Here is a 15,717-nt window from a genome sequence, read left to right on the forward strand (position 1 = left end):
TTGGGCATTGGGAGTGCTTCCCTCCACTCAGGACACCATCCAGGGATGGCAAAGCAACAAGAAACCATCTGGTTCCCACCTGCACCTCCACCTGGAGAGCTTCCAGCATTGGCTTCTGCCAGGGTGACACGTTTGCTTCGGATCAGGGAAAGGAAGGGACACGATGATGGGACTGCAGACAAGTGCCCTGGGATATTCCAGGGAATAAAAGTCAAATGAAAGGAACAGGGCTTTCCTCAGCTTGAGAAACAGCAAATCCAGGCTACACAAACTCTGCTGTGGCAGGACCAGTGTGACTGAAGCCACAGAAACCCAGGCTATTCTCTCTTATTGATGCCACACCGGGCAGTGCCACGCCCACCTTGCCATTCCTGCCTGGAAAAACGAGCTCCAAGCTGGTGCCTGGAAAGGACACACACTTGGAACAGCCCAGTAAAGCATTTGCAGGAGGACAGAATTTCCCTCCAACGATCCCAGTAGGATGCTCCAGGTCTGTGTGCAATGCTCTCCTCCTGCCACAGCAAGGGCTTGTTCTCCTGCTGCCTGGGAAGGAGAATTCACTGAGGGTTCAGTCCAAGGCTCAAAATCAGAGCTCAGAAAGCTGCTCCTTTCTGAAGCTGTTTGACTGAGAGGGAGCTGAACTCGTGGTGATCACATAAGCAGCACTGCCAAGGCACAGGGACATTGCTGTGGGGATTTTTAATTTAAATATCTCGGTATCAGGGCAGGAAAACTGCACAGAAAAGGAAGTCAGACCATATATATATATATAAAATACATATTAAAATATATTATATATTTTTATATATTTATATATATATTATATATATATATTTATATATCCATCTCCTGCTCTGTCAATACTCTGCTCCTGAGCCCCACAGCCCTGTGATGGGATTCATCCAGTGAGAGCCTGGAGCAGGGATTGCCAAGTGGTTTCTGAGGGAATCCCAGGTGATGAACGTGCCTTTCCTGCCAGCAGCATCTCTGCTGACAAGCAGCCTGATATCTGTATTACTTTGATTGCTCCAGCATTAATTTTGGCAGGCAGGATCATCACCAGGGGAACATTGTCAAGTGGGTCCTCCATTCAATTTTCAGCACAGAATAAAGAGAGTTGTAAGAGCTGGAGTTTCAAATGTATTAAAACAAAAAAAAAAAAAAGAAAAAAAGAAAAAAAAAAAAAAAGGAAAAAAAAAAGAAAAATCAACCCTTGGCTTTTTCTCCTTTCCCAGACATACTTGGAACAAATCATTTGTTTTAAGATTTTCCAGACCAAACATCACCCCACCCTCTCTGCCTTTGCTTGCACCAAGGCAGGAGAGGTCCAGCCCATGACTCACACACATCTGTGAGGAGGGTCAGTGTGTGGAACAGGGAATGAACATCCCTCTCACCCAGCAGCAGCGAGATCCTACATTTCACTTTCCCACCACGGGTTTCTGAGGCAACAGGAGAAACCCAAACCTGTGCTTTAGGAATTTCAGGCACCCCAGAAACAAAAGCAAGCCCAGCAGCTCAGCGTGTTATTCTTGGAGTTGAAGGCTATAATCAGGAGAGAAGACATCAGAGATCCAAAGGGATGCCATTCCTACAGCTCCCTGTGGAGCTTGCAGGAGGAGGGGAGATCCCAGCAGGCTCCAAAGCAAAGCAGGAGCCTAAAAAAAGTGGGATTGCCTGGCTGTGAACTGCTTCCCTCAGCACTGACTGGAACAGAGCTCAGAAATAGGACATCCCAGCTGCACTTGGGAACGGTGCCTGAGGAGAGAATGGTGGCAACAAAACCCCATTTGTGGTGGGAATTTTTCAGGGAGCAGCAGAGGCCACAGGAGCTGAGGGATAACAGGGAGGGCAGGGGTCTCACCAGCCCAGGATCACAGGACTCTCAAGCTGGGGGGATGGCACAGGTCTGAAGCTGAGCTGGGAAAAGCTGCTCCATGGGTCACAGGGAGCTCCAGGCAGATCCAGGGTGACCAAGCAGAGCCAGCACCAAGCTGGAAAAAATCAGTCCTTGAAGCTTAAATAGGTGTGGGTGAGGTGGGGCGTGGGGGCAGCCCCAGGTAAAGCTGGGCAGGGCCATCACAGCCTGTTGGTGCCCTGAGAGCCCCAGTCTGGGATGAGTTTGGGATCATGAAGGGAATCAGCCCTTCTCCTGCCCCAGCTGAGGAGAGGGAGGGTGTGGAGCTTCCTCTGCAGCTGTGGGACACATGGATGAGGGAGGCTCTCCCCTCCCCACAGTGGCCATGAGTCACACCCCAGCTCTGATCTCCCTCATGGCCAGTCTGGAGACCTCATTCCCCCCAAAACTGTCTGGGATCTGGTTTGTGCTGCATTGCAATGAGAACTGGCTGCCTGGTGGCCTGGGAATGGGAGCCTGACCCTTTTATCTGGAAAACAAGCCCAAACACCACTTCTATTCTCCATGTTGGGTGTCTGCACAGTCTAACTTCTGACCCAAGGTGAAGTTGAGTCTCTCACAAAAGGTTCAAGAGCTCCGGTTTGTGCTTAGGTTTGTGCTTTTCCTACCCCTTCCCTATTACTGCAGCTGATTCTTTCCCCTAATTAGAAAGCAGACAACCCCAGAAATTCTAGAAACCACCACAAACCGAGTCTTTCTGAACTGCAGAGCTCAGCACTGAGCTGGGCCTGACTGCACACACTGGCCCCAAACTCCAAGGGCAGCAGCTCACTGACGTTTTTTGGACTAGGGTAAAGTCCCTGCAGCAGGGGCACAGTGGCAGAACCTGGGAAGGCAGGGGGTGACAGAAGCATCCCCCCTGTCAGATGGCAGCTCTGCCTCCACAAATGCTTCCCCCTTCCCCGGTGCACCTGGACCCTTCCCAAGCGCTGTCGGGAAATGCAGGTGGTCCTCCCAGCCCCGTGGAGAACGGGCAGCTTGGAAGCACTTCCCACTTTCCCTTCCTTCTCCTTCCCCCCTGAACTGCAGCAGGACCCAGGGCCATCTGCCATCTGCCTCCCTCTGACTCATCATCACGGCTTGGGTGGCTTTTCTTCTTGTCAGCAGGAAACGCTTCCCAGCTCGCTCAGCGGAGCTAAACCTTCCCTGCAAGCTGCTCCTGCTCCTGCTGGAGGATCCCTGGGACACAGCCCCAGTGATTTATGGCAGAGGGGAAGGCTCAGGACTTAATGAAGCTCAACACAGCACTGGGGAGGGCAGTGCTCGTGTCACATCTGGGGTGGAAAGTACCCGGTGCTGCTGAAGGGGGACTGAATCCCACCACAGCAGCACTTTCACTGGCATCCTTTCCCCTTTTCTTCTCTTTCTGATCACACAGAGAAAGGAACTGCGAGGGAAAGAGAGCTGGTGTGTAAATGTGACAGGCTGGTGCTGCAGATCCTGGGATTTCCTTCCAAGGCATGTGCAGGGCTGGTGGGAAAACTGCCTTGCCAGGGGTTACTGCAGCCCCACATTCACTGCCTCTGGTCCTTGGGTAAACTGGAGCCTTCCCTTCCCTAGTTCCTGGGAAGTGGATGCTGACAGCTTTGGACAGTGTCAGTGCCAAGGGGTTGGCACAGAGCAGAGCCAGTTGTGTTTGCTTCTTACCAGGTATTTTCCTCCTGCACAAACTGAAATTTTGGGTCTAGAATGCCTGAGACTGGGGATCTTTATCCCTTAAATATCTAATGCCCAGTTGAGGATCAGACACCAGATCACTGTTGGAAAAGCTGAGTACAGCACAGGAGAGGGAAGGGACAGCCCCCTGGAGCAAAATGCTGCCTCCACAGTACAGCCACCAAAAGAAATACGTGCTCAGCATCCTGCCTGGAATGTGGCTGGAGGTGACAGGGCCTGGAATGTCACTGGGGGTGACAGGGCTGCCAGCAGGACCTTTGGCTTTTCTGCTCCCAGCATCTGCAGTGCAGGGAGGCCTCAAGAGGTCAGCATTGGATCAGCAGGAAACTCTTTTTCCCAGACACTGCTCTGAACAGAACATCCTTGGAAGTCAATTGTCCAAGACCTTCTAAGGCTGTTTTCCCTGGAGCAGCAAGGAAAATCAGCCTCCCAGCTGCAGAGCTGGGATGTTACAGCAGCACATCCTCAGGGGCTCCAGGGCAGTGCCACTCCCCAACCCACTGTCAAATCCCACACAGCCAGCTGGGGAAATCCATTCCTTGACCTCTTACTCATCATCACCATCCACCTCAGTCTGTCTGAGCCTTCCCTGTCTCCCCCTGCAAAGCCATTCCCAGGAAAAACAGGGTCAGGCAGGTTTAACACAACCAGGAGCCCAAACTTCTGAAATCCCTCACGGGGAGAGGCAGCCACTTCCAGAGGACAGCTCAGGAACTCCTGGAGCACAACTTCCAGGACCTTCTCAGCCTGCACTGCAGGCAGGAGTTCACTGGGTTGGTTTGCTTTGCTTTGGAAATGGCTTTAACTGGCCCAAAATCCAGCTGGTGCAGGCACAGAGCAGTGCCCTCTGCAATCCTGGGAGCCAGCACGAGGGAGGGATGACCAGAGCGCTGGTAAAAGTTAAAAATGGAAAGAGGGCACGTGGCTGAGAGGACACAAAAAGGCAGAGGACACTGGCTCCAGCTCTAAATCAGCTCTTGTCATCTTTCCCCTAAGGTTGCTTTGACGTTTACTCCTCCCTGTGCATTAAAAGGTGGGAATTCTCCAGAGCTCAGTGTGTTCATCTTCCACACCCAAAGCAGTTTTAAGCCTGGATTTTACTGAGCCTGAATCAGGACGAGTCCAGGCCCCGTGCTATGGCAATAAAAGTACAGAACAACTGATTTTCTTGAGGGGGGGGGATACTTTCCCTTCTTTTTAACTTGTTCCAGTTGTACAGACTGTCCTGGCCACGTTCCTGGAGTAAGCACTGACAACTGTTTCCGAGCTGAGATCCTCAGGCGTGGATGAGCCAAGACACACAGACACACACACACACACAGAGCACTAAAAATAACCCAGCTAATTGAACCCCTGTCGGAAAGGGCTGAGGATGCAGCAGTCATTCCAAAGCCATTTCCTGGACAGGCACTCACTCTGCTGCACATCAAGGGAGGAGGATGCTCTCCTGAGGCTGGGGAGGAGGGAAGGTTGAAGCACAATTCCCTGGGCACGCAGCTGGGGGTAGGGAAATGCTGGTTTGGAGAGCCCCTGAGTCACCAGGGAAGGGTGATCCCACATCTGACAGCTCTGGGAAGGGTCCTTCTGCTGCTGGGCTGGCTGAGGGAAGAGCAGTCCCTGCAAGGAGCAGGGGACCAGGGGAAGCTGCACAGCTGGTGCAGCAGAGCCTGCAGACACAGCTCTGCATCCCGAGCTTTCTGGCTGGGACTGCTCCCTCAGGGCTGGGCTGCACCACTCACCCAGCTGTGGGGCTGCACCACTCACCCAGCTGGGATGTGTGAGACAGAGACTTCAAATTTCAGGTTTGGGCACCTTCCTCTTCTGGGAGGTTTTGGATGTTTGGGATGGAGGAAGGGCAGAATTTAACTCCTCGTGTTGTGATCCCTGGAATCAAGGGGGGAGCTTCTCAGGGCTTCACATGCTCCTTGGCACAAAGGTTTTAACATCAACTTCGAGCAGCATCAGAGAATCAGGGTTTGGCTGTCTCTGCTTTGACACAAGCACAGCTTCCCTCTGATGCTCCCACTGATTTATTCCCTCTCTCCTCACCAACAGCACTGCTGCACAGCTGTTTGCTCCCAAATATTCACAGTCCCGGGAGACCTGAATGTGCAGTACCTTTTCCCTGTCATTGTTTCACTAGGAAGCAGCCCTTCCACCTGCTTCATGAAATAATTAAATGGACTTGCTGCAGCTTCTCCCCCAGCTGCACGTGGTTATCTTGCATCCCAAAAGCAAGAACTGTGCTTAATGTGCTCTGACAGGGGCACCGTGGAGGAAAGTGGGTCAGTCCAGTGCTGACACCCTGAAGCTCCTTCACTTTAAAGCACTTGTGCTTGGAGCTCTTACAGGCTTAGAGACTTCAAATTGCAGGTTTGGCAAGGAGCCACCCATTGGGCACCTTCCTCTTTGGATGTCTGGGATGGAGGAAGGGCAGAATTTAACTCCTTGGGCTCTCTTAGTGGGATTCAGCTGGCTCAGGAGAGCCACATCTGGGCACTGCCCTCCTTTGGGCTCAGTGGAGCAATGATGTGTCCTGTGTGTTAAAATCCTCCCCCCCAGAGCTGCACAGAGCTGATGCTGCTCCCAGGACAGTGCAGTGCTCTCGGACTGACCCATTCACAGCCTCACTGGTGTCCCAATGCCACAAATTTGAGCCCCAGGCTTCAGGGTCTGTTCCAAATCTGCAGTAACAAGGTTAAACATGCAGGCTGTTCACAGCCAGAGCCCAATGTGTCCTCACTACAGAATTCTCTGCCACCCAAAAAGAAGAACAAAGCATCTGGAGTGGAACCTTTGTGAGTTCTCCCTCCGAGGAAAGGGTTTCTAACCTCACCCTTCTTTGTGCAGTGTCACATAAACCAAACACAGGAGACCATCAGTCAGTGCCTCGAGGAAGAGGGTGCCAGGAGCGCCCAAAGGGACAGGAGGAAGCAGCACCTTACCATGTGGTAGTTGATCATTTCCTGCAGGCTGTCTCCGAATTTGTCGAGGCACTCCTGCAAAAAAAACAAGGTGAAGAGAACTGGCAGTGAATTGGAGCAGCTGCTCTGCATTCCCAGGGGTGCAGGGGCTGAGGGGGGGCTCTCATGAAGCCTCTGAAGAGCCACTCTGAGTTTGGCAAGGAGGCATTTCACCATGCTGGAGCCATAGGCTGCCTGTCCTTTGCAGTTCAGTGCTGGAATCAACGTGTCTGTTGTCTCTTGCTGGGCTGGTTCCCCACGTTTCCTGCACCACTGATGCTCACTGACCTAGATTCCAACAACCTTGCCAGCACTGTGCTTCTTAAAAGTCCAGATCTGCCTGCAAACAACGAACCTCACTCTGACCTTTCAGCTCTGCCTGATCAGACAGTCTCCACACCCCTCCAAAAATAAAACCTCACTCTGAACGGCTGCTCAAACAGCAGAGGGGTCTTGGAGGTGTGATCCATTCACAGCAGCAGGAAGCTGGACACTCCCCAGCCCTCCCTGTGTGCCATGCTCCATCCCAGGGGTGGGATGCTCCCTCCCAGGGGGGGATGACTTACCGAAATCATCTCATCCTTCTTGCACTGCTGCGACAGGTCCCGGACGCCGCTGACAAAGTGCTTGTTGGTGGTGATGTAGACTTTGCCTGCTTCAATCATCCCACTGCAGAGCTTCACCAGCTGCACAGGGACATTCCACCACATGGAATTACAACCAGCTCGGCTTTAAGGACCCAGCCCACAACCCCAGAACCCTCACACTCCTGCACTGACAGCCCCTCACTGCCCGTGGCTCAAACAGGGCTGCAAATCCCCCCTCGTGCTGCCCAAATCCCCCCTGTCACTCAGGGACAGCAATTCCAGGCTCTCTCCTGAGGACAGCCTGCTTTTTCCAGTCGGTTTCTCCTGCTCATTCTATCCTGAGGCATCAGGGGTGCAGTGAAAGGAACCTGATCCCACAGGCTGGTCGGGCAGGATCAAGGACTGACTCCTCAGTGCTCAGTGAATGTGATAAACTGTGGAAAATGCAGGGAGCATGCTGTTCTTTGGGATTGCTGAGCCTCAGAGCCCAGCTGACTGTTCTGGGTACTGGTGTGTACTGGTGGAGACTTGTTTTTCCCCTGGAATGAGGGGAAGCTAAAATTCAGCAGCTGAGCAGCCAGGGAAGATCTGTGTTCCCTCACATGCAGGTGAAACCATCAAGGCTGTGGGCAACTCTGAATTATTCCCACAATTCTGCAGCCCTGGAAAGCTTTGCCCTGGGAAGGATTACAGGTTATAACTCTGGACCAACTGTGACTTGGTCCAGACTTTCTGATGGGCCTTGGAAAGGGCCTTGTCACAGTGACATTACCAGTGAAGTTACCTGGAACTGGCAGCAAAACAGGGTGTCTTCCCACTCTGGAATTTGCTGCAGCACAAGGACACGTCTCCAGACAGCCTTTCTTAACTTTTGATAGTTTAACAGCTGCAGGAAACATTCCCAGACTTCCCAAGCCACAGCAAAGTGCCTTAGCACGCCTGGAACTGGCTCTAAGCTTTAGTTTAGCCAGAATTCCTGGCCATTAGCCTATCTCCTGTCAGCCAAAGCTCCTTGTAAGAGGCTGTGTTAAACAACTTAAGATAAATCCATAAACCAAAGGCCCAAGAGGTTTGCAGCAGTAAGGGCTGGGCCACTGAGCAAAAACCTTGAAATCTTTTTGGTTTGCTCGATTTTTGCTTGTTTTACCTCATCACCCTTCTGGGCTTCTAAACTGAGTGAAAGAGTGATGAAGAGCAACACTTGGAAAGCAAGTTTTCCAGTCTCAAAATCCAGCAGCTTTTCAGGGATAATAATTCTACTAAATGAAAGAATGGCTTTAGGAATCTTTGCCTGTCAACCAGCCTCAGGTACAGGCTGGGAATGAGGAGCTGTCAAGCCTGGTTTGATGCCAAAGCCCCGTGTGCTGTTTTGGGGCTTGGGGCTTGTTCTGTTTATGCAGCCCCAGGGCTCTGGGGTCTGTTCTAGATGTGGAATTGCAGAATTGCCTGGGCAGTTCTGTAAAAATACAGCTGAGTACATCAATGTACAGATATATCTGCAGCCACCTGTGGTGTATCTGTGCACACATCACATTTTCAGCCCTCACTCTCACACCCTCCCCTGCCCCTGCACTTTGGCTGTGAGCAGATTTGCACATCCCATCCAAACCCAGGGAAGGAAAGCAAACAGATGCAGTCCCTGTCCCATCTGGAGCCCAGACTTGCACCGGGGGTTTGGACGGATCCCATGGAAAGGAAATCCTCGGATTCACTGAGCCCAGAGATCCCTGGAGAAGTTAAATACCTCTGAGACCCTGCACCTCTGCCCTGCTCTTGGTAAACTTGGTTAGAAAAAGAAGTAAAACCCTGTGCTTTTAAAGGGACTGGAGGGAAGAGCTGATGCTTTCAAATTTGCAGCCCAACTGGCACCTCCAGGAGGCACCAGGGAATGATGGAGCCTTTTTCTTTTGGAACACAGGGAGGAGTCACAGTCATTTCTCACCAGGTGTTTTCCTCCTGCACAAACTGAAATTTTGGGTCTAGAATGCCTGAGACTGGGGATCCTTATCCCTTAAATATCTAATGCCCAATTGAGGATCAGACACCAGATCCCTGTTGGAAAAACTGAGTACAGCACAGGAGAGGGAAGGGACAGCCCCCCTGGAGCAAAATGCTGCCTCCACAGTACAGCCACCAAAAGAAATACGTGCTCAGCATCCTGCCTGGAATGTGGCTGGAGTGGGGCTGCAGTTCCTGTCCCATCTGGAGCCCAGACGTGCACGGGGGGTTTGGACGGATCCCGAGGAAAGGAAATCCAGCCCCTCCTGCAACGTGGCGCTTTCCAGCCTGACCTCTGAGCAAACAGCCCCGGCCAAGGCTGTGTCACCAGGAGCTGAGGGCCAAGGCAGCACAACCTCAGCCCCAAGGGGAGCAGTGGACATGGAGCACGGCAGAAAATTAAGGGAATCTCTCTGCGACAGCCGCCGAGCCCGGATCTCTGGGTGAATCACTTACACTGCCTTTCACTCCCACTTAAGCAGGTGTTAAAAGGCTAATAATTTATAAACTAAGCACTCAGGGGCACAGCAAGAGGCGGAGGAACAGTCAGGCCTTGGCAGTTTGCTGCTCTGTAAGAACCAGCCCTGCCAACTGTTTGGGTACCACTGCCCAAGGTGCCCACCAAGCCCTGGAAAGGCTGCCCTGGGCAGAGGAGAGGAGCTGGGCCATCCAAGGGTGATTTGTTGGGAGAGGGGGTGATTGAATCTGGTTTAAATTTACCCTCAAAGATCTAGTTAAAAGTCCAGTGGCTCTTGAGATGCAAACTCCAGCAGCCCCTGCCCTGGAGCCAAGCCTGATAAACCCATTGCTGACAGTGACCGAGCTCTTGCACTTCCACCCTCATCCTCCTCCCTCCAGGGCTGTTCCTGGCACACCCAGTCATTTACCTGGCATCAACAGGGCCAGAACCAGAGTAGTTTTCACCTTTTTCTTCAGGGCCTCAGCTTGGAGGGGAACAGACAACCCAAACCCCTGTGCAGCTCTCCCCAGTGACACCAGTCAGCTCGTGCACACAACCACTTTAAGCAGCTCGATCAGTAAATAGGTTTTGTAGGACACAGCTTTGCCTAGGGCTTGTGGCTTCAACAAAGCCCATTTCTCCATCAGATGCAGGAGTTTTATCCCTTGTGAGCTCTGAGGGGGGATCTCACAGATAAAAAGCAAACAGCTCTTCTGGCTCGTCTTCGTCATTGCTCTCTGTTCTCCTTCAGAAGCAACTCGGCTGATGTCTCTGGCAGCAGGAGGAGTGGGGGTGGAAAAGCCACCTCCCACCACAAACTTAGATCCAAACTACCAGCTGGAGGTAAAGAATCCCCAGCACCAGTGCAAAATGGCCAAACTGGTCCCCGAGAGGGGATTTCCAGCGTCAGATTCCAGCTGCAGTCTGAAGGTGGCCCTTGGTGACCTGCAATGTCTCCTCACTGTCCCCACAGCTGGCACAGTGCTGTGAGGGCACCAAACACCTCCTGCCCCACTGATATCACAGGTAAGAAGGTGGAGAGGGGAGCAAACAGCACTGACAGACCTTGCCACAGCAGTGTCAGTCCCCTGGGATCCAGGAGCAGAACAAGAAGCCCCACATTCCCCATCAGGAGCCTTCTGCTCCTCCTCCCATCCCTCTGGCAGTCACAGAGAGGCCCTGCCAGGTACCTGTCAGCAGAGGGAGACCTGGTCCTGGTGACAAGCCCAGTGGATTCAACATTAGCTCCCTGGCAGCTGGAGATGGGCTCAGGTTTTAGAGGAGGCTCAGGGACTCCTCAGCCCCTCCTCAGACACTGCCCTGAGCTGCCCCGCCTCACCTTGTCAAGCTTTGCCTCGATCTCCACCACATCTGTCTCCACCTCATCGATGGTTGCCCTGCAATCAAACAGCAAAAAGGGATAATTAGTTAACTGATGGCTTGTGGTGATTGGGAAAGGAAGTAGTAGGTGGGTCAGGATCAGAGGGGCTGAGCTGGGAGTGCTGGAGGGGACAGGGGGAGGGATTGCTGTCCCCACTTCAGTTTCCTGCTGCTACACACACTCAGGACTGAATTCCTCAGGAGAAGGAGGATCACACCTCAGGAATGAATTCCACAGGGCTGAGGAAAGAGATGGGGATTATTTTATCTCCTGCCAGTGCCGTGGAGAAATTCAGGTGGGCTGTGGCAGCCACCCCCAGCAAAGTCATTCAGTGTTCTGACTCTGCAGGCAGTGCTGCTAATTGGTAGCAATGCTAATTAACACAGAAACAACCACTGTTCCACCTCACCATCCATTCCCACCAGGCACGAATTCCTTGTCCCAGCACCACCAACCCCCATTTCCAGGCTGTAACTGTGCCTGAAGTGCAGCCACGTGGCAAATTATGCCCTTTGAACCTCAGGAACCACCACTCCAGCAGAGCAGAGACACATCTTGGCCCTTTAGTCACCCAACAAACACCACAAGACTCTTTCACACACGTGGGGCTTTCCTTGGATAGGGAGGAATCTGCTCCACGATTGCTGGGACTGTTCTCTCCCCACGTCACTGGACAGATGTGACAGCAAGAGGCCATTGGAATCCAGCTGCAGAGGTCACCAGGCCTCCCCCACCGAGTGAAATATTAACATGACATCAGGCATTTGCAAGAGGCATTCCCAGACTCAGGCATGTGCTGTGGAATGACTTTTTGGAGGCACTGCAAACCTGGGAGTGTTCCCCGGCAGAGCTGCTCCACTGGGATGGTTGTTCCTGTAACCACACACCTGGAAATGTGGTCAAACCTCACCCAGGGCATTCAGTCCCAAATCTCACCCTGCAAGGAGCTTCTGAACTTGGTGGGCTTGCAATTTTAAAAGGCTGGTTCCTGAAATGTCACGCTTGGGTTTTAAAAAAATAAAATCCAGCCCTGAACAGGAATGACAGAGGAGAGAATCCATCCTGCTCCCAGCAAAAGGACAGGACACCCCCAGAGCAAAGGGAACAGCAAAACTGTGCCCCTGGGGCTCTTGCTGTCTTCACTGACAGCCCAGGGATATTCTCCAGCAGACTGAAAAAGCACTTCAACACTTATCCCACCCTCTTCCCTCTCCAGAATCCAACCTCCCCCCCCCCTCAGCCTTCCATCATCCAGCCTGGAAATGAAATCCTGGTGCCTCTCAACGGGAGCAGAGCCTGCCTCATGCCCGGGGCTCTGGCCACGATCGATCTGCTACCAGCTCTTTGAAAAGCCAGCCAAAAAAAGAAGCCTCTCTCTCTCTCTCTCTCTCTCTCTCTTCCAAATAATGCTGCTCTCTCCAGCCTTCCTGCCTCCCATATGGCTGCCCCACACAAATGGCAGCCTGGATGTGCCCTGGGGGGGGACAAAGCTTTGGAGAGAAAAGGAATAATTAAAGAGCTTCTTTCAGGCAATTTTTTATTTATTTTTTTTCCCTGTCTGTCTCTCTCTCTCTCTCTCTCTCTCTCTCTCTCTCTCTCAGCTATTTTTGTTCTCTGGGTTTGGGAGTCGTGTGCCTTCATGCATCTCCCTCTTACTTGCCAGATTCAATTTTTCCACTTGGTTTTCTCCGTGCTTCTGATAGCTGGACACAAAAAACCAGCTTAAAAAATATATATATATATATATATTAAAAAAAAAAAAAAAAGAGAGAGAGCTGGGATTTCTGGGGATGCTTTTCTTTTCAGGAAAGCAGGAGCAGCCATTGTTTAATCTGCAGAGGCGAGTCTGGCAGCATATTTCCTGCCAGAAGGTGGAGAGAGTATAATTTACTCCCCATTTTTATCATAACACATGGAAAGGAGTCGATATATTTGGACTTTGTGGAGGAGGAAGACATTTTGGGTCTGGTATCTGCTAAGGGATGAATACAACTGCCTATGGCTGGGAGAGCACGAAATCTGAACTTTATATTTGCTGGGTGGACTCAGTGTGAAAGGTTCCAAGTGTTTGATTTCAGGGATGGTGATCTGAGGGACTTACTCGGCTCCAGGACTGGGATGGAGTTCCAGCTTCCTCACGGGGAGCAAAACTGAACTTTTATCCCTCCTTTCCAGATCCATGGGGCTTTTATATCCCAGTGAAGACCCTGGGGAGGTGAACTATGAGGCTGAGATGTTGCTGGGGGTGGTGCAGCCAGACATTCATTTTGGATAAGCTGGAAGTGGAAGACAAAAGGACCCCAGTCCTCCATCCTAACTCCTCCCATGTGTCTTTTCCCACAGTCCTGGTCTTGTTGGCCCGAGATTTTTCTTCCTGCATCCTGACCCTTTGCATCCCAGGGCCTGATCAACACCTGATTTCCCATCCTTCAAGGGTACAACATGCCTAAGTTCCATGGAGTCCAAAATGTCCTTATCCTGCTCCCTGATGGCAGTTCCAGAGCCCACTGATCCTGCTTCCCTAGAAAAATAACAGCTTCCAGTGCAACTCCCCGCAGAACACAAGCACCGGGCTAAAGCCTCTGCCAACCCCAAATTCCCAAATTGAAATCCTCCCACTCTTCCACCAGCGTGTCACAGCTACAAGGCAAAGCCCTCTCAGTTACACAACGGGCTGGGAACCTGGAATGACTCCCTGGGGATGAGTAAATGCCAGCTCAGCAGTGCTGAGCTCCCAGCGCTCCATCCCGAGGGAATCCAGCAGGGAGACGAGCAGGGGTGGGAAGTGGCCCAGATGATCCCCAGCCAGCCCACACGCCACGTCCACAGCGCTTGTGCCTTCTGACACAGGCAGGGGAGCCCAGGCAGGGGAGGCAGCTGCCCTGGGATGCTCAGCACACGCTCTCCCAGCTGCAGGAATCCCGCTGGGAAACCGAGGGATTCTCCCAAGAGGGAACTGAATCCCTTGGCCAGCAAAAAAAAAAAGTAAAATAAAATAAAAAATAATAAATAAATAAAGCCAAGTGCCAGTGGCTGGGCAGCTCAGAGCAGTCGTAGTCATGGCCTGGCTGGGTGCCCTCTGTGTTTCCTGGTGCTCTTCCTGCTCATGCCCTGCCAGCCCTTGGGCCGTTTCCGTCAGGAGGGGAGAGAAAACAATCCCCGGCCTCATCTGCTCTAGTGGAGCCCTTCCAGCTGAAGAGATGAGGCTTGGGTTTCCTCACCCAGAGAAAGCAGCAATTCCCCACAGTCCAGAGGGCTCTGCACTGTGCCTTTTTTCTTTTGTCCTTCAAAGGATCCCACTCAGAAGAGGGATTTTTACGGGACTAAAATCTCACTGGAAGTGTTTTTACACCCCACAGGGGCAGGAATGATGAGCTGTGCTGCTGTCAGAGCATCACATCTGCCCTGCACCTCCCTCTGCCTTGTCCTACCCACAGTCCCAGCCAAAGAAACACCAGCAAAAGAAACACTTGCCTCCAAAAAAAGCGATTAATGCGAAGTCCGCCGGAAAACTGTTGTGGAAATCAAGTCATTGGCACCACAAGCTGAGTGGGAGAAATGTGGGAGCCTAAGACTGGAGTTTATATAAGCTATATAAGTCTATATAAGTTTATATGTGCTTGGAGTGCAGCTGGGAGGACAGGGCTGGCAGAGGAGGATGGACAAAACCAGAGGGAAATGCCACCCTGACTGAGGGCACTGGCTGGGATGGGTCCCTTTTTAGCTGGATTATCATTAATTATCATGAATCACCGTTTGCTCCTGTAACAAGAGAGATGGATGAGGACTGGAGCAACGAGCAGCCCAACACAGAAATCATCCCTGAGCCTCAACTTCCCCATTGCTGAACTGCTAAACACTGGCTTCCCAGGGAGACTGTGAGTATCCAGGGATGAATCCACGCCTGGCAAGTGCTGGGGATGCTCAGGTGACACGAGCTGACTACAGCAAAGCCCAGCCATGTCTTCAATTAATGAACCTCAGCATTAAATAATCTCATGTTACCACAGCTGAGGCGTGGAGTGATCACCAGGCATTGCTCAGAGAGGCCTGGCTGCATTTTTCCCATTGCTTTTTCTCCCTGCTGGAACAGTGGTTGGGGCTTTTTTCGTCATTTCTTTGTGAGTTGAGGGGCTCTGACACCAACACACACGTGTGCTACGTGAAGGCAGAAACCCAACACCGAGCTGGGTATTAAAAAGTAATAAAATGACCTAAAATTGCTCGGTTACCTCTGGCAACCACATGAAGAAGAGAAGCAAAGGCACACAAAGCGTAATTCTGAACTGTTGGCTGCTATAATAGTGACTTGCTTATCCCTGCAGCTGTCAAAGCAGCTCACAAAGCTGCCTTAATTAACCATGCCCTTCTTTTTCCTTGGGAAGTGCATTTGGCTTTCCTCCCTTTTCTGGCAGGGAAACTGAGGCACAATAATACAAAGACTAAAGGGTTGGGGTTTTTTTTCAGTGTTGATGTTCAGAAAAATTCTGTACTCAGCCCCCAGGTTGTCAAACTGGTCCAGTAAGGGCTCCTTTGTCCCTAAGGCACATTTAGACACAAAACCTCTCCCTACACCACACACACAAACCAGTTGCAACTTTTTACAGTCCAGCACACCTAAAAAGCACCTTGGCTTTCCCAAGTGCCACCCAAAGCAGCGCTACAGGCTGGGGACAGAGGGGCTGGAGAGCAGCCAGGCAGGGAGGGAGCTGGGAGTTTGGACTGACAGGAAG

General features: G+C 51.8%; 1 protein-coding gene across 1 annotated transcript in view; it reads right to left on the bottom strand.

Annotated features, from left to right (window-relative positions):
- ACAP3 (ArfGAP with coiled-coil, ankyrin repeat and PH domains 3) overlaps nt 1-11,903 on the bottom strand; it is a 44,525-nt gene extending 32,622 nt beyond the window's left edge. The window contains exons 1-4 of the mRNA XM_029962407.1: nt 11,872-11,903; nt 10,943-11,000; nt 7,125-7,244; nt 6,541-6,594 (exon numbers count right to left, since the gene is read on the bottom strand). Coding sequence (XP_029818267.1) covers nt 6,541-6,594; nt 7,125-7,244; nt 10,943-11,000; nt 11,872-11,903 — 264 coding nt within the window. The remainder of the gene's footprint in view (nt 1-6,540; nt 6,595-7,124; nt 7,245-10,942; nt 11,001-11,871) is intronic.
- Nucleotides 11,904-15,717: the final 3,814 nt, after the last annotated feature.

Source organism: Manacus vitellinus, unplaced genomic scaffold, assembly GCF_001715985.3.
Source record: "Manacus vitellinus isolate BGI_N305 unplaced genomic scaffold, ASM171598v3 scaffold_46_pilon, whole genome shotgun sequence".
Taxonomy (NCBI): Eukaryota; Metazoa; Chordata; class Aves; order Passeriformes; family Pipridae; genus Manacus; species Manacus vitellinus.